The following is a 24,617-nucleotide window of genomic DNA, read 5'->3' as shown; positions in this document are numbered from 1 at the left end:
AATCTATTCCTGGTCTGTCTGTTGCGTTCCTTGATCTTTCTGTTTGTTCTCAGATGTTATCTGACAAACCTCTGAGGCCTCAAAGAGCATCTGCATTAATACTGATATTAAATTACAGATGTGTGTACTCTTATATGTCAACAAACTTCTGAGGGCAAATGATCGCGGCAGATTTTCTGGGATTATCAGAGGTAAAAGGGGTTTAATACCAAAACCAAACCTTTTCATTCCGTTTTAAATTAATGCACTATTGTGTTAGTGTATCACACAAAACGTGGAAACCTAGCTGCTGGAAATTAATGTTCATTAAAGCAATAGCAAAACCATTAGGGTTTTAAGAAGTGACAAGACTTTACAAATTCCCCTGCCAGCTTCTGAGATCTTTATTATTAATGATTGCTTTTTTTATATATATATTTCCACATACTACATTTTCATGTTTCTATAGGTAATAAAATGAGTATTTCCAAGATGACAAATAACCACAGACTTGCATAAATTTGAATCGATAAAATGAATCAATAATGTTAAAGTCTATGTTGGTTTGCCTCTGTTAAAGATTGCAGTTCGCCTGCAGCCTCCAGGGTGCCAGCCCTGATCTCTCCCTGCAGAACAGTTGAAGCCAGCTCAGCACAGTGGGCTGATCTCGGCTAAGAGGGTGAAAGGAAGAAGGAGGGATTGCTGAAGGCAGGGACTTACAGCTGCTGTCCCGCTACAGATCGTGCTATCTGACAGCGGTGCTCTCCAACCCACGCTGCACCACCTCTGTACCGCTTCGCTTTTTTTTTTTTTGGTAACTATTCGGCCATTTTTACCCACCAGCCTTTTTTGCACATAGCCCTTTCTTTTTACCCAATTCCCCCCCCCCTCCTCGCATCGACTGTTTTTGTTTTCTTTTCAGGGGCTGTCCTTCGGACTCGACTGTAAGTTTTCCACGTGGAAACCCAGACTGCAACGAAAAGTTAAGAGTGCGGTGCATCTCGCTGCTGTTGTGTTTGGACTCCATGCTCTGTTTGCCACGTTTCTCCAATTACTGCCGTTTAGTAACATGCCGTTCCCGTTTCACAGCCTTCTCTACCTGCACAGTGCTTCTGCTGTGTTGTTCCATGCTGTGTCGCTTGCTTACACATTAACTTGCGCTTAATTTGAAAGTGTAAAGTGAAAAAAATATATAGGTCAAACTTTGTTGCAAAAGTTCTTTTAAACTCATTTAAATTGAGCTTGCAAATAAGCTTCCTTAAATCAGTTTTTCTTGTGTGTGTGTGTGTGTCCTGACATTTTATGTATTTTTGTTGTTGTTTTTATTTTCTGTGATATTACTGTTGTACTTCTTAGCTTTCTGTGCCCTTAATGATGGATGGCTGGGTTTATACTGGAGCAGCCCAGTTCCAGGCACCTGGTCCTGCATTAATTTGAACTCTGCTAATGTCTGCCACCTCATATTTATCTTGTATGATAATTACCGACCCGGCGTGTGTTAGTATGTCACCTTTTAATCACTGGCTGTGATAATGGACCACACTTTAGGTTTCAACCTCTCTATACAGGAATTAAGCTCAGATAGCAGCTTCATGCTGCCTCTGACATGTATTGGGGTGTTACAACACACCTGATAGGTTGGTCTTTCCTCGACGTTTTTAACAAACAAAATGCAATATGTAACTTTTTATAATAAGATGATTTTATTTAAGTAAAATATTGAATTGAGGCATAAATCTATAAAAACTACATCCAGTTGCAGGAAGACCTTTCTCTATATTTTCTAGTCAGCATGAGAATCTCATGAGAAAAAAAAATCATAATATTGTTAGAAATATATTTAATACTGTTCTAATAATGTTTTTTACTTTTACTGTTATTTTTGATACAAAGTCTTATGTAAACATCTGGAGTAAACACTTGCTAAATGTATTTACTTTTGATTTATTTTTCATGTTGCTGTATTATTCTGCTGTCTTCTCTCCATAAAGCCACACAAAACTAACAATCTAATATTAGCTAATTAATAATTCAGGCAGACTATGCTATTTTTTTTTTAATCAGATATTTTTCCAAGAAGCCAAATGGGATGGAATGGAGTTTACAACTTTCTTTCAGCCAGCTGACTGGCAGTATGCAGCAGCATGTGTGGGATGGATTGTAAAGTATGTATCCGTGTTCTATTCAGCATGAGAAAACTTCCTCTGGTATCTTATTAAAAGTAGTCATTTAAATCATAGGAACGACATAACAAAACCAGTTTGGGGTTTTCAGACTGTTATCCCTGTTTTACCGTCATAGCAGAAACTGACCCATTGTGAATTGATAGAACTAAAATTAGTTGTAAAGATATTTTATTTTGTAAAGAAAAATGTCTTATTGGGGTTTTCAACCTGGTCTGTTGTGTTCACAGAGGTGATGGCCTTCATTGGGCGTGCAGTCCAGCGCCTTGTATTGGCAGCGCGTCCCCCCGTAGCCCCGCTGTGCCGGACAAGCTCTCGGTCTTACAGCACTGAACACACCAGTGAAAAGAGCGTCCCCTATGAGAAGACACTCAAACAGGAGGAAGGAGCCTCCACAGGACCCACTAAGCCTTTACCAAGGTTAGCTAGAGAGCTTAACATGTTAAGATGATACTTCAGCCAGTAAATTTTGCAGTTGAAAAGTTAGTTTCGTGTTTCTGTTTAGCAGGTATTCATGAAGGTTGTTTCAGCTCTGGATATTCTGTCTTAATACAAATAAATATCAAGGCTGATTTTTTTTTTTCTTAAAGACTCAAACTGTAGATTTAGCATTTTTTCAGCCCAGCTTTAAAGGTTCCTTCCTGTTCCCTCAGGTCAGCTGATGTGGTGGTGATCGGAGGAGGTAGCATCGGCTGTCAGACCGTCTATCATCTGGCCAAAATGGGGATGACCAACGTAGCTCTGCTGGAGCGAGACAGACTGACTGCTGGCACCACCTGGCATACGGCCGGTAACTACAACAGAATTAATAAAAAATGTTGAACTAAAGTCTTAGGTTGTGTAAGTAAGAGTTTCTGTCCCAGATTAGGGTTTTGTCTAGAAGATAATTGTCCCTGTTCAAATCAATGCGCATTCAATCACACACCTCACATCAGACTGTTTTCTCAGGCCTTCTGTGGCAACTCCGTCCCAGTGACGTGGAGGTGGAGCTCCTGGCCCACACCAGGAACGTGATCAGCAAAGACCTGGAAGAGGAAACGGGCCTTCACACTGGCTGGATCCAGAATGGAGGACTCTTCATTGCTTCCAACAAGCAAAGACTGGATGAATACAAGCGCCTCATGTCGGTATGGACAGCGACTGCTTGGTTCTTGATTTCCTGTAATATAAAGTGCCATGCACTAATGGATCCTTGTAATAAGTGTTTTATTAATATAAAGTATTTGATTTCATAGGCTCAAATACAAACATTTAAACAAAATCCAGACAGAAATTTTCATCCGCACTGTTTCCCAACAGCAGTACAGATAGATGACTTATAGAAATTGATTTTTTTTAAACACATTGAAGTGACAGGCTTAAAGGTTTTCACCATAATGGGCATGGTTCACCAGAAATTAGGGGTGAGTAAATGTCCTTCTCAAGAACTTCAGATAAAAGATGCTGAAACAGATATGAGGATAGCGAGTTTATGTCCTGTGGTCGTTAGAGATCCTTAATAATTTGAAATAGCTTTTTATAGTTTAATTATATCCAGACATTTATAGTACAAAACCTAATCTGAACCATTTCATGCAGAATAATCAGTTTCTATAAAGACGTTAAATGCCCAAGGCTATATGTCTCAATAAGTGGTTTACTATTCATATATTAGATTTTTTTTTTTTTTTTGGAATAAGGCACAGTTTCTGTTTTTGTGCTTAAACTCTAAAACAGTTTATATATAGCCCATTATGTACCCAGTCACACACCACATATTGCAGCATATTATCTATTTAATAAAGATCAAGACAAAAATGTCCAGAATCATCAGGGTGTGATGAATTTATTTATTTTTATTATGACTGAGTGTTTATATATTTTTCATCATTACATAACTGTATCAGAACTAGTTATGGGCAAATTTAAATAGGTAGCTTTATAGCAACATTCCCAAGCTTTACACTGGATTTTATTAATCAGAAAACAACCCTGGAAGTTGGAAAACACATAAAACATGAATTCAAAATCATAGAAAATAAGTCAATTGGCATTTGTGTTTCAGCTGGGTAAAGTTTATGGCATCGAGTCCTACGTTCTGTCACCTGCGGAGACTAAGGACCTTTATCCCCTCATGAATATTGACGATCTGTATGGAACGCTGTATGTTCCCAAAGATGGCACCATGGACCCTGCAGGCACCTGTACCACCCTGAGCAGAGCTGCTACAGCCAGAGGAGTCACGGTAATTTGGGCTAATCTCTGTTGTGCTGTTTTTTTTTTTTTTTTAAAAAGAGAGATTTTTGTACAAAAATGTCAATTTACAAAATCATGCAAACACTGCTGACTTTCAGTTGTTCAGCAGACAGATGCTGGCACCTTTCACAAAGCCGCAGAAGATTACTGCACTTAGAGTTCTTGATTGAAGAACACTAATGGAAAGTTTAGCGGAAAGACAAAATGAAAATGACACACAAGGAACATACTCCTTGCTTTATTATGCAATTCTGCTGCCTCAATAGAATTGTAATAAAGCCCATTCAAGAGTTTGATGGAGATTCACAAAATCTGGACTGCAGCTGGAGAAAGGGCTTCATGATTCACCACTCACGGATTCATGAAGCCCTTTCTCAAAACTCCTACAAAAATCTTACAAATTAAATAAAGGACAATGACTGACCAACTTTAAACAGTTCTGGATGTCAAATGTCTTGAGGTATTACTTTACTGCACTTTCCTCTCTGAATCAGGTGATTGAGAACTGCCCAGTGACCGGTATCCAAGTGCGAACGGACGACCTTGGGGTCAAGAAGGTTAAGGCGGTGGAGACACCTCATGGAGCCATTGAAACTCCGTGTGTGGTGAACTGCGCAGGTAAGACTCAGAGGAACTTCACCTATCCTTTTGACAATGTAGCACGTTTTTATGTTGCTTAGAAAAATGTCAACACATTTGGACGAGGTTAAAGGAAGCAGCATTGGAGAATTTTGATTCTCCAATGCTGCGTAGCATTTCGGTAAAGTTTGTTACTTACAGGTGTGTGGGCCACCAGACTTGGTGAGATGGCTGGAGTCAATGTTCCTCTTATTGCCATGCATCATGCTTATGTGGTGACAGAGAGGATAGAGGGCATACAGGTGAGATTTCTATTAATTATTATTTGCTTTGGTTCACCAGACATACTGTTACAAACACTGGGCCACTTGGTTTGTAAGTTGAAGCTTTCCCATGTATCAGGTTAACATGACCAGCAGGGGTCACTATGACCAAATAAATTACTGCTCCTAATTTTCCAAGCTGTTGTTGGCATGTTTGGAGGAGAGAGAGAGAGAAAAAAAAGAGGTTAATTTGTATCTATTATTATTTGTGCTTGCTTTGGCTATGCTTGTTTACGCTACATAGCACCCGAGAGACATGAAATGTAAAATGCTTCAATGTATCACTGCAGTTTCCGTCCATCTTCTGCTTGTTTAATGCAGTTTGTGTTCATATATCCTCTTCCCCGAGAGGCTGGTGGTTTTAGAGTGGGCTGTCAGCACTTTCTTGTGTTATATAGTTTAAGAGAAGCTTAACAAGCATTACCTCTCCATCATGCACACAGACGTCAGCCCACCCACTAAACAGATGTCAGGGAATCTGTTCCCAGTGTGTGCAACTTGTCAGGTCAAGCGCTTCACGCTGTCCATGCGTCTGTATTTGTCATTGTGAGGCTGCTGTGGAGGTCTTTGTATGTTTCTTTTTTTTTTTTTTAATATGTGTGAGTGTTACAGTGTTCAGTATTGATCACATGGAGCTGCCACACTGAGCTGAGTGCAGAGGAGGGAGAGGACAAAGGAGCAGTTTGGCTTCCGTTATTTGTCGTGAGCGGCTTTTAAAATGTCAGCTGGCTTGCTGGTATTTTGGTTTTGTACCCAAAAAGTCGATGGAGTCTGGGAAGGATGAATACAGACCAGACGGTTTTGACACGAAAAACGATTTTGCAGAAAGATGCTCTGGCACACGAGAGTTCAATACATCTGTCCAGTTTTAGAATGTGATGTCAGGAGCTTTGAGTTAAAGTGTAAAACAATTTGAAGGTCGATTTGATATACGTTTCCAGTGTTGTACATGTTTAGTCTGTGCAATAAGTGGTTCTGAGATCAGCTCCCACAAAAACAAACCAGACTTGTTCATATTGAAAGTTTTCAACCTAAAACATTGGAGCCAAATTGCCAAATGTAATCCTTACTCATTAGAAATAGTTTTATTTTTCTCCTTCTCTCTCTGCTCTTTGGTCCTGCTCTGCATCCATAATGCCTCTTCTTTAACTCCTCTTGAGCTAGGGGTCATAGTTCAAGTATTATTTGAGATTTTGTAAAAACAATATCTTGTTATCATGGTTTTGCGTCATAGCAAGTCATATAACACACTTTGAACAATCTTGGATGTGCAAAATCCTGTTGCAATGCTTGCAGCTAGCATAACATTACAGACACTACAACTGCACCAAGTATCAGGAGTTTAGTTTTAATGCCATTACAAGTTTATTTTGTTCATATTGGGTGTATCACACATTTTCTGAGCTAGTTTGCTTTGTTTGCATTTGGCAAAACTGTTCACTGCAACTGGACTGCTGTTGAGACTTTAAGTCACTTAATAACAAAGGAGGAAAATTGAATAAAGATTTTTTCCTTCATTGTTTATTATCCGTATCGAATATTGACTAGTACAGCTTTAGATGCTTTCGTCTCCTTTATTAAGTGTAAATATTTTCAGTATTACCTACTAGAATGTACCGTAATGAGGAAAACACACAATAACTCTAAAGACTAAACAATTAAGTGGGAATTATAAGTGAAAACAGTTTACATCAGATGCCCTTGGCTTGCATCTGAGAGTTCTTCCGACTAATTTCAGCTCTAATTACTGAATCCTTTAACTTTTCTTTTCACTTCTTGCAGAACATGCCAAATGTCAGGGACCATGACGCATCGGTGTACCTGCGCCTCCAAGGTGATGCTCTGTCTGTGGGTGGTTATGAGCAAAATCCCATCTTCTGGGAGGAGGTAACCCTAAATATTATGCATTGTTCTTAGATTCTGTCTGGAAAAATCTCGCATCAAATGGTTCTGCACAAATGGAAAAGCCTGCGATATGCAGTAATGATGGTGAATGTCGCGATAAATATGTGATTTCCATCAAAGTAATATTAAAAAAAAAAAGTTCATATCTTTATACTTTGGGTTCGCAGCAGACATACAGACATAATGTGTGCGCTCTTCAGCTACTGGAGTTCAACACTTTGTTTCCATTTTAGCAAGGTTTTATTGAAAAACTTGCTTTTGACTGAAGTCTGCTTTTTTAAAGTGTGAAACAACTTAGCTGCCGCTTCTTAATTAATGACTTGACAATATCCCAAAACTATTTCTGTTGCATTAAGTAGCAAGTGTTACCACACAGTTGCAGTCAGACAGAGCCGCAACGTGTGGCTACTAAATAATTAGCTAATGTGTGTTGTAGTCCTGGCAGTTTATTGTAATTTGCATATTATGTATAGGGATTGTTTCGCCCTATTGTAAACTAATAGTGAATTGCAGTATTTATATTTTGAAATGGTCAAAAAAGACTGATAACTCTAATTGTTTTCACATTTTTATACGAACAACTGAAGCAAGTTATAATTTCGGTTTATTACATTTTTTTTTTAGCAAATAAGACAACTGTTCCCATAGCAACACAAACTAAAGGCTCAGGTGTCTGTAGGAACTTGTTTGTAGGTGTTTTAACATGTAACCGAATCTAATTGGTTTCCATTTTTGGTACTAAAAGTGACAAAATTAGATTTTCAAAGTTTCTCTTTCTTTCCCTGTAATAAAAACCAACCCAGTGAGGGAAACAAAACAGGACTTGGTTGTTGTCCACAAGAACTGTCTTTAACAAGAGCACAACATACTTTCCAAAGATCAATAAACTCGTGTGATTTTAATGATTTTTCTTTGATTCGCCCAGAAAAGTTTACTCTCTTCACCTTTTTGCGTCAGAGATGGCCCTCATCGAATTATTTATTTCAAAGTATTTCTTCTAAAAATTTTAAATTTCAATAAAGCCAGTTGAGAAATAAACCGATTCCAGAGGGGTTAGCTTTTGTTTTGCCTATGAACTAAGAAGTGTTTTTCTCTATTGGATATGTTCTGTAACATCAGAGGGAACAAAGCGGTGTCAGTGTGTCTTTTGCACATTTATGTTGGATTTAGCCCCTCACTCCCTACAAATCTCTGGTTCTTCAAAGCAACTTAATCCCGCGACAGGAACATTCACAATTACACGGAAGACATTAAAAAGACGTCTCTTTTTTCAGGGCCTTGATGATATCTTCTTGCTTCTTGCTCGACCTCCTCAGCTTCTTCCATTTCTGCAGCCTGCCAGTCTGCATATTCCTCTGTGGTTTTTATGTGTGAGAAGATTTCTTTGTGCGGTGGCAGCTTCTTTTGTTCTCGTTTGGTAGCTGAGGGTTTCTTTGATGTCTAAGGCGGATGGAGAGGGGGAAAAAAAAAGGAGGCAACACAGAAAGGAGAATTAGTGGGAAAACAGTGAGAATCGATGCAGAGCGTGATGATAAGCAGGACCGATGGGTCGGAAGGGACTTGGAAAGCTGTGCTGCTCCCCAGATGCTCCAACGGAGTTCAAATATGTTTGATAAAACTGCTGGACAGAAAAAAAAAAACAAAAAAAAAAGCAGGCTTACTAAATTCCTTTTAGATGATCTAAGTTGACATGATCTATGTTGGATGCAAGGTGATTACTGCTTCTGTGCATACACAATAGGCACTGAAGGTTTAGTGCTGGTTGAGTTTACAGCAAGTGAGTTGGAGAGAAGCAAAAAGATGAAGCTCAACTGCTCTCTATTGAGTAAGACGGGGATTCGAACATGCTAATCAGTTGGACTTTCTTCTTGGGTAGCCAGGATGTGGTTGATTTGTGGGATCTCGTTAAAAGGACTTTGAATTACAGGAAAAGTACGTGGAATTTTAGACATTTTTAAAGCTGTAACCTTTTGAAGACGTGCCGCGCCTTCACACAGGTTACAGATCCATGGATCCTAGGTTGAGGGAAATTTAAACTCTGCACCAAATTGAATCGTTATTCATCTTGAGGAGAAACTTTATTCACTGTGCCGTTTGGGTGATGTCTCAGGCAGTAGGGAGAATCAAAAGTATTGTTTTGGGGCTATAAAAATGGAGAGGTTTCACATTTCTTTTGCTCGCTAAAATTTATTTGAGTTCATATTTGGTACGAGAAAAATACAAAATGGACCCCCCACCCAAAAAAACAAAAAAAAAAACAAAACTAATTTTCTGTTTCCATTTTTCATCTTTGACTTGCTTGCTGTCATGGAGTTTGGATTTATTCCCAATGTTTCCTAATTTCCCAGGTGTCAGATAAGTTTGCCTTCAGCCTGTTTGACCTGGACTGGGACGTATTTATGCAACATATCGAGGGAGCTATAAATAGAGTTCCTGTTCTGGAGCAGACCGGTATCAAGTCCACTGTCTGTGGACCAGGTACAAACTCACACACTCTCGCACATAATGATTTATCATGGACTCATTGCAGAGTCCATAGTAAATTTGTTTAGGCAAGTAGTAAAGTGGACCGTTAGCAGCTGTTGGATTCTTTTCATTACAGATGAGGATTAATTGGTGTTAAGTTCCTGATTCGTCCTTTTTAAGCTTCTAAGCAGAGAGGCCTGACAATTTGAACCAAAATAGGAGAGTAGGAAACTTCACATTAAAGTAGCAACAGCAGAATAAAACAAAGGCTTGCTTAAAATGATTTATTTAATAAAGTGATTACCAGCACTAGTCCTGAAGGGCCGATGTGCTGCAGATTGTAGATGTGTCCTTGCTGAGATACACCTTATTAAAATAGCTGAATTACTTCCTCAGCATATCACCTTGGTCTGCAGAGTTCTGTTAATGAACCATTCTTATAGCTCAGGTGTGTTGACTCATCAGGGAAACATCTAAAATATGCAGCACACCGGCCCTTGCCCTGGTTAACCAGAGCTTTGTGAAAATGGCAAAATACGATGAAATACCTTTTATTTTATGTTTTATTTTATGTGTAAACATTGCATCCATACATACTGTCCCATGTTTGTCAACAATTTAACTAATCGTCCATCAGTCCATCTGTAATTGCACGATTTAAGCCAGTCCACTGGAGAAATATATACTATAAATTCATAATCCACTTTTAAATTTATGCTTAATAAAACAGGCCACAATAGACAGAAAACTGGGTGTGGAAAAATAGCAGAATTTTAACTATGTAAAAATGTCAACTCTGTGGTTTTTACCAGAATCTTTCACCGCTGACCATAAGCCGCTGATGGGAGAAGCACCAGAAGTTCGAGGTTACTTCCTGGGCTGTGGCTTCAACAGTGCTGGTATGTGCTGCATCAATTTAAAGAAACAAGAAGAAAAGGTATTTTTCTAAACTTCACCTTAAAGTTAACCGTTGAAATATTTGATGCGGAGCTTTACCTGGAGAAATCTGAAATGACGCATGAAAGGCTGAATAAACTTTTTTAAGAGCGCAAACGGGTAAGCAGGAAAAACGAGGTGAAATGTTTGGATGCTTTTAACAATCTTTGACATGGACTTATATCTCTGTGTACGTGGGCCAAGGCACAAACAAATATTAGAGAGGACTTCATAGACCACATACACAGTCTTGTTCATGCACAAGTCACTCCATTACTGCACTGAGCCTCTGACATTAGCCCTGGAAAAATATCAGTATCTAAGAAGTGTGTGACAGAGAGAGGAGGCGTAAAGGCTGAAGTAATAAGCAAGAGCTTTAATAGGCAATTGAAAGAAAGCTTTTTCTCTGCAGAGAGCCGTGGGGTCAAGCACACAAGATGTTCCGACAAAAGATTGGGGGGTTGGAATAAAGTTGAGTTCTGAGTGGGCCTCAGTAAAGTGTTGTCACATATTACATAATACTGTGACCTTTTGGCATATTAATATCTGGTTCTGTCCATTAACCTGAACATTATGTCTAGGTAAGGGTTTGTCAAGTACTATTCTCCTTTGGGGGGGGGGATTGTACAGCTCTTGAAATTGTTTTGTTTAAAATCTAGAAGTGGTTTGAAGTTGAGATTTGTATAGAGATGTTTTTCCCTCTTTTAAGGCACTGCTGTCGCAGTGATCTGTTTCCTGTTATGAGAAAACATGTAAAAGTCATCCACATGTACTGGGACCTGTGGTAAACATGGCAAAAAAAATCTTAAAATAAAACTAACTCCATCAGTAAAATGAAACACAATACAGGGGCCGACTTTGTAAAAATGCTTTTTTTGCGTAAACAAAAAAAGCATTTTTTTTTTGTTTATGCAAATCTAATATCACCAATTCTTAAGGAAAAATAAATCATTTTACACAGGCACCCTGGAAAGAAAAGGGAAGGTAAAAATCGAGTTCTGGTGTGAGTGGAAGCAGAAGCACGAGGGCTTACAAGCAGACACTCGCACGTCAGTGTGGTTATCTCAGGTGACATTTATCTGTGACACCTCGCCTCGCTGGTTCTCACCACTTTGTCTGGGGTGAACTCCATCATTCTCCTCTCACCCTCCTCCCTTTTGTCTCTCAATCCATCCACCCATCCATCCCTCCATCCAGCTGGCCTGCCAGCCGTTCAGATTTCCTCCCAGGCTCAGAGTTGACTGTTCCTGGCTGCAGATGAGTGAAGTGATGAGAGATGGAGGAAGAGGACGTGCGGGGAAAAGATGGAGGGATGGAGGGATGCTGCTGCATGTTAATGTGCACGCAGCACACATTGTGCAGCACTCGCAACGTATGCAAATTACAGGCAACGCAGCACAAGCAGGGGGGTTGCTACAGGGACCCAGCTCATTAACCCAGCAGTTCTGGGACTCGGTGGATTACAGCGTTGGGCTGCCGTCGTTTGTTTGGTGAATGGTTGGAAACAAACAGAACACTGCAGCTGTTGGCCAGATGACGAGGTCAGATTGCTCAGGGGCTGCTTTGAGCAGGGGTCAAGTGTTGGAATAAAGGTTAATGCAGTCCTCTGTGGCTCAGTCGTATGTCGCACAGCAGCTGCGGCGGCAAAGGAAAACGTGGCTTTCTTCCTTTCTTCAAATTAATTTGACTTTCTGTCTTTCTGACAATTTGGACCATCAGGCAGGTGGAAAAGGAGCGGAGCTTCGGCTGCTTGTTAAGGTTTTCTCTTGTTTTGCCTTCAAGGCCACAAGCAACAGAAGCTTCATCTGGAAACAAAAGGTTTCTTTAATCTGGAAATTTTTATATCCATATATCTCGTTTACGAAAGGTTGTCAACAGAAGACAAACTAAGCATTATGTCCTGAAGCCGAAGGCGAGAACTTGAGTTTGTGGAAGACAATTTTTGGGGGTTTTGTGTGCACATTGAATGCCTCACAAAAGCCTCCATTCACCTGCAACCACTTACCTTAACATATTTCTGCTGATTTTACGCTGCAAGATTATGTGTTTGACTTGCGAATTATATCATCTATCACACGAAGCCTCAGTAAAATACATTGATGTTTATGGTTACACTTACAATACTATATGTTTTAATAAACGCTTTACATGAGTTTAAAATGAATCTGTTTCTAGCCTCACGAAGTGGATAGCGCTACTTCTGAACTAATAGTTGTTGGTGTGCTTTAGAGCAAAACATGTAGATTGTTTTTGCTGTTTCCCCTCCCCCCATTTTATTGAATACTCCAGTGCACTAAAAGGAAACGTAGGTTTCAGTTTGAGTTTCACCTAAAGACTGTTAGGTTAGATCAAATCAGCAAAGTTGAGCTGATCTTACATAACATTTCAATGTTCCCAACATTTCCTCTTTGTCTTTTTCCATCAGGTATGATGCTGGGAGGTGGATGTGGCAGAGAGCTCGCTAAGTGGATCATACATGGCCGGCCAGAAAAGGACATGTATGGATACGACATCAGGTATATGGGCATGCATTAAAAAGACTCTTCAATGGCATTTTATCAAATGGCACCAGGAGCCACAGCTTGCATTGAAGTCTGGAGCAACTTCTTTACTGAGCACTAAATCCCTCTCCCTCCTTTCTCTAGACGTTTTCACAGTTCGCTGACAGACAACGCTCGCTGGATCAGGGAGAGGAGCCATGAGTCGTATGCAAAAAACTATTCTGTAGTGTTTCCCTTTGATGAGCCACTGGCCAGCCGTAACATGAGGAAGGACCCTTTCCATGAGGTACGCTGGTTACTTATTGTGTTTCACCAGCATTTACCGACTGACAAATAACTTTAACGAGTCCTGCTCCTGTTAGGATGCCTCGCTTGCTTCAGAGTTATGCTGGGTTTTTTGCTCCATATTGTGCTCCTTATGAGAAAGAAAATGAACAAAACGTTTCCTAAGAAGTTGGCCATCTGGGTTGGATTCAAAGTAAGCATTGACAAATAGTTTTGTAGGCCATTTCCTGTGCTGCCAGTTTGCCTGAGACTGACAGTGATGAAAAGCTGGCTCAGCTTATCACCTCCCTGGTTCAGTGAAACTTCTTATCTGGAATGTCATATTGCAGTTAGCAAATCATTTCACCCCTTTCAAGTCACCAGGGCATCTCCCGTCAACTTTGATTACTTCCACTATTTTCATAGATTGCATAACTGTCTTTCTTTTTTTTTTTTGTCTGTAATTTTGCCTTGTCAAGCACCGACACTGTCTCTCTCTCAGTGGGTTTGCCTCTCACATTTCTTCAGTCTTCTCTTTGCCTCCTCTCCGTCTCGTGGCTGATTCAAAGTGATGGCATAAGCGGCGCAACTTAGCTCTGCAGTGACTGCGTTTGCTAATGCATGACTATAAACGATCCACTCGGCTCTGTTGGATAAGCTGTGGATGTTTTTCAGCTTAGTTTCTCTCCTTGGCCTAGCACAAACTCTTAATGGATTTCACCGCCATGTTTCACACACTAAAGAATCACTTAGAGACATACTTTTTTTAAATATTTATTTAACTTTCACTGTTGGACTATTACCCTTGCACTTGCATGCATGAGTTTTCTAGAACAAGTTATGGTCCCATAAGTTTCATTTGTGTCCCGAGCTTGATTTATTTAGCTTCCGTAACACTTTACATGCATACATAAAGCTTTCTGCAGAGGTTCATTAAACATGGTGCAAAATAAAAACAAAAAATGAAAACTAAAGGGGTGATGGAGGAGTTATTTAATGTAGTCTTTTGACTACATGAAGAATTAAAATTGTAGCAATGTAAAAAAAAAATGTTTGAAATTTAAATTCTAACTCTTATATTCTATACTTGACAACTTAGATCCTTGAAGACGGCTTAACCTGCCTTAATGGGAACACTTGTATCCATTTTTCAAATCTGAAATGACACAGTGTTGTAATGCACTACTGCTAGAAGGTATGCTTTAAGGTATGACCAGGCAGGCAAGCTGTCTCTGTGCAAATAATGAGACTTTCTACTTATAGGAGGCAATATGTGGTTATTTCAGACCATCAGCAAGTCATCTCTGACACTGCTGCTCGCACGCTTTCTCCACCTCGGTAGCACAGATGGTAAATATAGCTCAGTGTGGGACGTTTTGGCAAAAGACAGACAGCTTGATGCCTGCTCGGGGGAGAGCATAGCACAACATACCTACCAACTGTGGGCGACTGTCAGTTTTAGCAAGGAGGATGGAGAGCCTCGAAATATCTTATCTGAACAGTGTTCAAAAATTAGGAAGTGTTTCTCCTCTGTTTCTGCAGCCACTTGATGTAAACAAACGTGGTACAACATTTTATTTATTTATTTTTTATCAGTTCCTCCATTAGTGGAGAAACTTCATTATCTCTTCTAAATGCAACAAATGTCAGCGACTGTCTGCAGTAATCATTATGTCTGCATTTGTGTTGGATCAAGTTGATGGACTGGCCTTTTGTTTCATTAGCTTGTTGATGCAGACAGATCAATAGACTCAAGGAATAACATGTTGTTAGAGCAGCTCTAAGTTACTAAAATTGGTCCTGGTCTGTAATCTTGCTATTGCAAGAGATAGATGGATCAATTTTGTGCAAATAATTTCCTTCAGAAGTCATATAAAAAGTAAATAGACTCCAGTTACTGTTTTGTGAGGGCCTCTGAGGTTTACTAGAGAATATAAGTGAGCATGAAGACCAAGGAGCGCCGCAGAAAGGCCAAGGCGAATGTTGTGGAGAGGATTGTAGCAGGGTTAGTGGCCCAGTCAAAGTCCGGATCTAAATATAATTGGAAGTGTGTGACAATACTTAAAAAATTGCTGTTCAGCAACCCAGTCTGACTGAACATTTAGTTGGATTTCACTTTGTGCAACAGATTAAAGAGGGTTAAATGCATATGCATGTATTTTCATTTCACTTTGAAATTACTCTCTGCTTTGTGTTGACATGTCCCATAAAATTCACTGTTTCAAAATAAACAATATTTTGTTTTTTTAACCACGGACTTGTATTTTCAGAAAACACTGACCGGTGGATTGGCAATATTCTCAGCTTCGTGTGCCCTCTGTGCATTCTGCAGCGATTTGATTTGTTTTTGTGTTTATTTCATCACTCCAGGTGCTGACAGAGCAAGGTTGCATGTTTCAAGAGAGGCATGGTTGGGAGAGACCCGGCTGGTTCAACAAAGACGGGCCGGCTCCTGTGAGGCTCCTGCAACAAACACACACTACCACAGACTTACTGCTTGTAGTTGCCATACTTTAACACTGTGTTTGCATGTCTTGTTAAAAAAAAGCCTAAAAAGTACGATTACTACGGAGCTTACAACATTAGGAAAAACGAGAACTACAAATACAAAGAACTCCTGGGCAAAGAGTACACCTTCGACTTCCCTCCGCATCACGATGTGGTAAGTTACAGAGAGCAGAAGTGTTTGTGTCTGGAGTCAGACAAAGTTCAACGGCTTGTTTTCTCTGTCAAAACACAAGTTAGTCTGATGAGTGTGAATGTTTACTTTTCAGTCCGCAGAGCAGAAAAATTGAAAGACTGAATGAATTTCTGTCATAAACAAGTAATGGTGGTGGGTACCAGCAGTGGCTTTAATGGTGCATAAAGAGCTTTAAACCTCCAAGCTAATTTAGCAACTTGACAGCCACTCTGGGAGTGAAATCTGTGATTTTTGCCTTTAACTTCACTCCCCTGATGAATTCTGCTCTTTGTGATGCAACCCCGATTTAAGCCTTCTTCAAAATAAGAAGATGGCGACGTGTTTTTTATTATTTTTCTTCAGCGAGTGTGTTGAACACGTGTGCTGAGTTTTGCTGCTTCCGATGCAGATTAAGAGTGAGTGTCTCTCATGCCGACACGACGTCGCCGTGTTTAACATGTCCTACTTTGGGAAGTTCTATCTCACCGGACCAGATGCCAAGAAAGCAGCCGATTGGCTCTTCTCGGCTGATGTCAACAAGAAGCCAGGTTAGTCGGGCAACTGTTTGAAGAAGCACACGTGCACACACACGCACACACACGCACACACACACTGCTTACCTGAATGAAATTAATGATTCATGACGAGGCCTCTGCAGAATTTGATGACATGCTTAGGGAGTGATTCAGCCCTTTCATTCAGGTGTGTTGGTTTCTGGGACACAACAAAAACATGTAAGACACCGGCCCTTTAAGGCTAGAGTCAGATAGAGCGGGGTTATGCATGAACTGTTTGTATTTGTAAAACTCTTGGTTTTTTTCTAACTTAAAATGAAGTTTGCACGTGGATTAACGAAGCAAATTATGCAAAAAAAACAAAACGATTTTTTTTATTTATTTTTACATGGTTGCAGACAATGTGGAGAAACAGTTCTCCACCATTAACAAAGCACTGTAGAGCTGCATGTGTCTGTGCAAGGCTATCCTGCCATGTTTCCTTTAAATCCAATATCTCATACTTCTCTGATCATTTTATCTCGGAGGCAATTACACTACATCTCCCTCCAAGCCTTGTTAGATAATCCTTTTTGAACACATTTGTATTTGTTAACAGTAATCACTCTTTTAAATTACAGCTGATGAAGGCATCAGCTGCACATATTTATCTGTGACTGCAAACATTAACTCTTTTGGGAAATGGATGAGCATTAAAAAAATGGTGTCACTTGTAATTAGTTATAGAGTTATTTGATTTTGGAGGTTTTCTTTATTCTTTATAACAAATGTCTTTGCAGTAAAATATGCCACCTATGCTTTGGCACATATTAGAGTCATCCGGCTGTTACTGAACTTGTTTCCTGTCAAGTGGTGTGCTGTAATAATAATTAAAAAAAAAAAAAAATTGGTCATACATATATTCAATAGAGAACATCCAGTTGCAGTTATTTATGGTATGATGCTCTTAGGAGAGAAAATAAACCATGGATTTGGAGTGATTTTTGAGGGAAAGTAAATATTTAAACTCTGAGCTTGCACATATTCAAGGCTGCTCATATATATAGTGCATTACATAATTCTTCATATTCATTGAATTTTTTTTCACATTTTGCCTCAAATTTTGATGCATGATTTCTTGCAATAGCTGCCCAACAGGCTTTCTTCCGGGTTTAACCTGTGTTTCGCTCCATCCATTTTCTCACTGACTTCGACCAGCTTCTTCTGTGGTCCTGCTAAAAAAAAGCAACTCTGTCGCACAATGCCGACTCCACAATAATTGTTAAAACTATCACTTTGTCGAGATAGTAAAGTATAAGCCAGATAATCTGTGAAAAAAATCAAACTCTTTTGTCTTCTCCCAGTGCTTCCAGTACTAGCTGCATAAATACACCGCTTAGCAAATACATAAAAAACATATTTTTGTGAAAGGTATGTACTGTAGCTTTAAGTGAAGATATGCCACTCTTTCCATTTTCAGATTATGGATTGGTATGTGCTCTGTGAGAACGTAGAATCATGTTTTCTGACCTAAGTAAAGGGGCTAAATGCAAATTGACACTTCTAATTTTTATTCTTTTACTTAACAGGCATGCACTATTTTGTGCTAGTCTGTCACCATAGATCCAAATAAAATGCATTGAGGTTCATGTTGACCATGTGGTGACTTTTAAGTAAGATCAATAGGCATGAATGCTGTTGCAAAGCACTGTAAATAAGTATTCACTGACAGGTGTGTGTGCATGTTTCAGGTTCCACTGTGTATACGTGTATGTTGAATAAAAGAGGAGGGGCGGAGGCCGACCTGACGGTGAGCAGGCTGGAGCCAGGCGCTGCCAAGCTGCCGCTGGCGCCGCAATCAGATGGTGAGAAACAGACTGACGTCCTCGTTTTGAGGAACTTCACCTGAAAACACAAACCAAAGAACTGAGTCTGAAACAAAACTTGGCCGAAAATGTGAAGAGATGTGAGCGAAGAGAGAACATGGGCAGAATTATTACTTATTGCAATCACAAGTGAATATCTTTACCCAAATGCCAGCGTTAATGAAAGAAACTTGAGTAGGATAATTTTCTAAGCTTCCTCCATTTATTCCATCAGCACGAGTAAACAGGAATGAAAAAGTCAAGTTAAACAGTTGGATGTGATCACATCTGCATTGTTATATTGTTTAAGATGTTAGCTGGCGTCTTCATACGACATATAACGAGAAGCTAACGAGTCATGCTGTATTTTTCTGCTGGCTAACTGTGCCTAATCTTCTCAAATTACTGGCCTCTCTTGCTCCAGGTGATGCATACTACCTTGCCATAGGAGGCGGAGTCGCCGAACACAACTGGAACCACATTCGGACGGTTATTCAGGACCAAGGCTTCCACTGCCAGCTGACGGACCACTCCGAAGACATGGGGATGATCAGCATCCAGGGGCCTAAGAGGTGGGACGAGGAAAGAAGGTGGAACGGTCATCATTTATCCCTACTTAAGAGAATGGGGAAATCATAATGTAGGTCAAATTTATGATTTAGTCATTGAACAGTAAAGATGGCTAAACTTCACAGAGACGCTATTTTGTTTTTTTTATTAACAGCATGTGAGCTTGTGCTCAGAGTAGATAAGCTGCAGAAAAGACGACTGGACCAGGATTTCACAGTACAGATGGACAGTAACCTAAAACAACTAAAAAAACAAAAACAAAAAAAACATCTTATAGTGAGGCTAGAATCATTTGCTTGATCTCAATCTCAAAGAGCTACAGCACAGAAGGAAACGCTTCAGCATTTAGTAATGTAGTGCAAAGGAGGAACTAATCCACTGATCTACATGCCAGCAAAACATTCTCATCAGGGTAATTTTGTGAAACGACAGGGTGGTGGGCGGGTTTGGTGCCCGTCTCCAGGCGGGCTGCCAGCCCATCATAGGGCAAAAGCACCTCAGTTAAATTTATTTTCTATGAATTATTCAGAGTACCAATAACTCTGGCACCAGTTACTTTTGTAAAATAAATATAAACAAAATTGCAGAGAATTTTTGTAAATATTTAATGTAGAAATACGTAATTGAATTAAAGATTTAATAAAAGATTAATATATTTTTTCCCTTATATTTAACATTCATCATGATGAATGTCCAGAAACCGATCAGTTTTTTTTATTTTACTGATAAAACCTGCCAAGTCCATGACATGAAAGGCGTTTTAAAGGCTTGTTTCCTGTTCTTTGTTACTCTCTTCCTTCTTTGTTGTGTTTTTCACTCATTGTGAACATCTCCTCCATTGTAAATGTGTTTTCATCACATTGAATAATGTTTCACGTGTAGAACTGTCCTTGTGGTTTTACCGAAGCCGTAACCTTTGGTTGGTGACTCGCTCAGGTAAAAAAAAAACAGAATGCTGTGAATAACCGGTAGCCCATGTTTGTTCTGACTTCCTCCAGCATTTCTTTGTTTTTTTTACTCGCAGAGCAAGCAAGGCCAACTTTACTTTTTCTTGATCCCATTCTGTAACTTTTCCTTCTCTCTCACCTCCTCTCCTCCCCACTTTTCTGCCCTCTGCCTTTCTTCTTCCCGCTCACGGAGCTGCAGGGTCCGTCCACCCCTGTTCTCTGTGTGGGATTTGTCGATATCTTTTCCTGGAGGCCTTTCTTTTTTCTTTTCTTTTTTTCTTTTTTTTACCCTCTGTTCTCCTCGGTTCCTTTTTTTTCTCCCTCTGCGGTGATCGAATAGATCTCCTCGTTTGTCTTCTCTCACTGTTCCTCGCTTCCTGCTTGGTCGACCTATTCTGAGTCACCTTGCCCCCCTGCTTTCATGGTCTTCCTCACTGATCTGCTTACGTCAAGCCAGGAATAATTATTTCAATCCTGACTGTAGTCTAGCAACGACAAGTCGCTTCATTTGTTTGTGGATCTTTTTTTCTAACTGTGTGTACAAGATTGCAGTTTGTGCTCTCTCTCTTTCTCTCTCTCTCTCCCTCTCTCTCTTTTTCTCTTTGCCTCTCCAAAGTACCATATTCATGTCTTGCCTGGTTGAGGAATTTCATAAAATTACTCTTCCTCTGTCATGTTTTTGCTAACTGATGAAGCAAATGGATCCCAGTAAAGCTTGAGGAGCATGAAGATGTGTTCACAGTGTTTACAGAGATGTGTTGGGGTTTTCTCTCCCGATGACGTCTCACTTAAGTTCCCCAATGAGAGGAGTCTTAGATTTTCTTTCTCTCAGCTTGGCACCATGTTTCAAAGTGTGAAACTAATACTCAGCCGCTTGTTTAGGTAATTATTAACAGTATGCGTAATTGATAGAATCATGAAACATCCCGTGTGTATGCAGAGCTGAGAAGTCAATGCTAAATGGACAAAAAAAAAGAAATAAACGACAAGAGCCTCCTTTGCTTCCTGGCTCTTTAATTCTCTTGAGAAAGTTTGAGAGCACAGTTTGAGGTAAACATCAGCCCGTATTAGCTCAAGAATAAAGCTTTATATTTGTCCGTGCCCACATCCTTCTATATCTGTTACATCACTTGCTTTCTAGAAAAAGGGACTTGCACAAAGCTGCAGAAGCAGAACCTCAGTCATTCCACAAATATCCACACGCCTGGCTTCCTGCCACACCATGGCAAAAAAAAAAAAAAAAAATCCTTAAAAAGATGTTTTCTCTGTCTTCCCACTCATAAGCATATGAGGCCAAGAGAGCAAAAATAAAATATTTATTATTTTGTGTTGACTCATCATTATGTAATATTGATTTCAGTGTAGCTTGCAGGAGGAACGATTGCGTATTTTCTCTTAATTCCAGTGTTTCCTGTTTGAGAGACATTTTAGTGACCTAGAAATCAAATAATAACTTTCTTTAATAATAAACTTACAGCTTAGAATTTACAACTTTGTGCAATTTTTTTTAACAATTGTTTTGCACATCCTGTTTTTAGTTTTACACCAACTTTGTAAATCAGATAGCACAGAACATATGCAGATTGTGAAAATGCCCATTTAGTCCAGCAGATGGTACCAATTTGTGCCTATTGTTGTATCAGATTGCAAATTTTTTTATCAGCCACAAACGGTGAGGAGCAGAAGTGATGAAGAACACAAAGAAGAGTGGAAGAAGAAAAATATTTTATAATTTGGCTCCATCTAGACCTAACAAGGTGCATGTGCCTTAACTAACTGAGTTTGAAAAGTTTAAGGACTCAAATGGTGTAACTCTGCTGTACTTTATTTAGCCTTTCTGTTATCTGCTGGAAATATTGCTCTCCTCTTTCTTGCAGCCTGAATGAACCACAGATGTGTTATGAAAATGAGGGTTCCTTTTAAATAGATTCTTATGTCAAGTTTCTTCTCTTGCTTTTGTCTTTAAACACTGAACTAAAAGTGGAAATGACTAACGTCAGCCATCAGCAATGATTGCGAAATGATAGTGCTTTGAAATCGTGTGTTAAACGATCAGAAACAGATTGGATTTTTACGTTTCTAACTGACTAGTCACCAGTCGGAGATGTTGACCAAATAGTCACCAATTCATCTTGCGAGCTGATTTCAATGTACTTCTCTTTTGTTTACTCAGTCCAGCAATTTTTGGTATCTGACTTTACATCTAGCTTGAGAATGAAAAATAAAACACAATCCCATGTTTGCGTACACTTGGCACATCTGACTTGGTCAAAAATAGGTTGAATGACTAACATAGTTTGTGACTGTTTTTTTTTTTTTCTGCCTTAACAGTCGACAAGTACTGCAAGAAGTTTTGGATGCAGATCTCAGCAACGAAGCGTTTCCCTTCTCTACCCATAAGCTTGTGAACGCAGCAGGATATCAGGTGAAAACGCTAAGAATCACACTCGGTCATCGGCACCAGTCGTATACTATTGAGTAAAAGTTTATTACTTTTGAGATTTGCTGAATAGAGATTCCTTATTAATTGTGTTGAGGGAGAATAAATGATAGTTCTTACTAACATGTCAAATCAGTCCACATATGAACTGGAAACCCTAGTTTAATTAAATGGGACATTTGCAGTGGTTTATAATTGAATTCTTATTTTATACCTGCACATAGCTGTATACTAGGCATTGGTACGTTACTCCTATTGAGGCTTAATGTGTTTTTTAAAATGTACTCTTATGATTTTGGCATCAAAATAAAAAAGACAGATTATTATAGATAATATAATGGATAGTAGCAATTACTATATTGCACTATTTTAGCAGGGATGATTGTGGCTTTCTGTTTTACATTGAACTGTTACATTCCAGTCTGTCGCATACTTGTTTAATAACTCTGTAAGGTGTCTGTGATTTGACCTGTGATTTCTGACCTTCTGATTAAAAGGAGAGAGCGTTGCACTCATTACAGACTCATGCAGCGGCACATATCGGCACACTCAGCCTCAGTCTGTTTTACTTTCTCTTGCATAAATTATGCAAGGTCCCGGCGATTGCGATCTGCATCTCCATTCGTCGCTGCAGGAGCGTGTGGGGATGTGTGCCGAGCGAGGCGCTTGTGTTGTCTTCCAGCTGGTTGTTGGCCTTGTCTCTGTGACAGTTTAATGCCCCTCCGCACCCCCTCACAGCTCATTAGACTCTCTCTCTCTCTCTCTGTCTGTTTCTGTTTTCCTAACTTGTCAGCTGCAGCAGTTGCGCAAGCATACACATTTATCTGTATAATTTCATGTCATGCTTCTGTCTGTATGTTTGTTTTTTGGCTGCCTGGTACATGAGTGTGGTGGTGTGTGAGGCATGCATGCATGCCTCACACATATGTGTGTTAGGGTCATATGCTCAATGTACTAACCTACACTGAGCTTGGAGATGTGCATATGGTGCCTGCAGTGATCCCTGACTGGACAGATGGACTTTCTGTCATTGCACCAACTGTGAGAACCGTTGGAGAAGTTTCCTTTCCTCATTTTTTTTTTTGTCCCCTTCCACATTTCCTTTCCTGCTCATGTGGTGTGTACTATCTTCTCCTGTCAATATTTTTGCAAAAAATTTCCTTACCCTCTTCCCTGACTCTCATTCATTTCTTTTTCTGTTTCTTGCTTTTCTTTGTCCAACTAGATATGCGAATGAGCACAGATGAACCCTCGTTGTGGCAGCTTGATTCTCCACACAAATACCTCCTCCTCCGTAACCCTCTTTTCTACGCGGTCTGTCATCCAGGTGCGAGCAATGCGTCTGTCATTTGTCGGAGAGCTCGGCTGGGAGCTCCACATTCCCAAAGACTCCTGTGTTCCCGTCTACCGTGCTGTCATGGCCGCCGGTGCAAAGCATGGCATCATCAATTCAGGCTACAGAGCAATCGACTCTCTCAGCATAGAGAAGGGTAACGTAAACAACTTAACATATTGAAATTCAGCTCAAATAATGATTTCCTCTCAACATTTGTTTCGCTGCAAAGTCGGTTTTAGGAGGGGAGGTCTTGATGCTCATAAGCCCGTATTCCCGGTTTCTTAATTAAAATTTCTTCAGGGTACAGACACTGGCACGCTGACCTTCGGCCCGATGACACACCTTTGGAGGCGGGGCTTGCCTTCACCTGCAAACTGAAGAGCTCCATCCCGTTCCAGGGCCGGGAAACGCTGGAGAGACAGAAGGAAGAGGGGCTGAGGAGGCGTATCGTCTGTTTCACCATCGATGAGTCAGTAGATACTCTGTCTGAAGGCTGCAATTAAGCCTTCAGCAAAATGGGAAAAAAAGTTTCTTTTTTTTAATTTTAAATGTTTTTTTCTTTGCTTAAAATTAATATGCAGACATGAAAATGATGGAAAATTGCAGTATTTCATTGTAGTATTTTATGTCGGTTATAAAAAATTATTTTTATTGCTGTACTTTGTTTGATCATCCATCTGTAGTTGGAGCGTGAATCTGTAGGAATATCTTCCTTAGGTTGATAATGATTTTTTTTTTTTTTTTTATCATGTTTTTCTAAATGAAAGGAAGCGCAGAGAAATCTGGAACTCTCAGTTAGGAAAGCATGAGCCTAAAATTAAGTTAATACTCCTTTTCACAGATTCTCAACTTTTTTTTGTTATCTTTGTTTGCACTTTGAAAATATTATATATATATATATATATATATATATA

The 24,617-nt window shown here is 39.7% G+C and overlaps 1 protein-coding gene across 2 annotated transcripts in view; it reads left to right on the top strand.

Annotated features, from left to right (window-relative positions):
• The first annotated feature begins 592 nt into the window (after nt 1–592).
• sardh (sarcosine dehydrogenase) overlaps nt 593–24,617 on the top strand; it is a 25,431-nt gene continuing 1,406 nt past the window's right edge. The window contains exons 1-20 of one of the 2 annotated variants that reach the window (XM_007566440.2): nt 593–923; nt 2,393–2,582; nt 2,816–2,952; nt 3,111–3,289; nt 4,207–4,386; nt 4,892–5,015; nt 5,178–5,278; nt 7,082–7,186; nt 9,553–9,682; nt 10,483–10,569; nt 13,032–13,122; nt 13,252–13,393; nt 15,742–15,825; nt 15,920–16,033; nt 16,461–16,599; nt 18,297–18,410; nt 18,835–18,982; nt 22,259–22,352; nt 23,695–23,857; nt 24,004–24,172. In XM_007566440.2, coding sequence (XP_007566502.1) covers nt 2,398–2,582; nt 2,816–2,952; nt 3,111–3,289; nt 4,207–4,386; nt 4,892–5,015; nt 5,178–5,278; nt 7,082–7,186; nt 9,553–9,682; nt 10,483–10,569; nt 13,032–13,122; nt 13,252–13,393; nt 15,742–15,825; nt 15,920–16,033; nt 16,461–16,599; nt 18,297–18,410; nt 18,835–18,982; nt 22,259–22,352; nt 23,695–23,857; nt 24,004–24,172 — 2,486 coding nt within the window. In that variant the 5' untranslated portion in view covers nt 593–923; nt 2,393–2,397. Of the gene's footprint in view, nt 962–2,392; nt 2,583–2,815; nt 2,953–3,110; nt 3,290–4,206; nt 4,387–4,891; nt 5,016–5,177; nt 5,279–7,081; nt 7,187–9,552; nt 9,683–10,482; nt 10,570–13,031; nt 13,123–13,251; nt 13,394–15,741; nt 15,826–15,919; nt 16,034–16,460; nt 16,600–18,296; nt 18,411–18,834; nt 18,983–22,258; nt 22,353–23,694; nt 23,858–24,003; nt 24,173–24,617 lie in introns of both variants that reach the window. The other variant, XM_007566431.2, reaches the window with a different exon arrangement.

The sequence above is a fragment of the Poecilia formosa genome, unplaced genomic scaffold (genome assembly GCF_000485575.1).
Source record: "Poecilia formosa unplaced genomic scaffold, Poecilia_formosa-5.1.2 Scaffold6, whole genome shotgun sequence".
NCBI lineage: Eukaryota > Metazoa > Chordata > Actinopteri > Cyprinodontiformes > Poeciliidae > Poecilia > Poecilia formosa.
The sequence above is the reverse complement of the archived record's forward strand: the minus strand, read 5'-3'. Positions and strand labels throughout refer to the sequence as shown.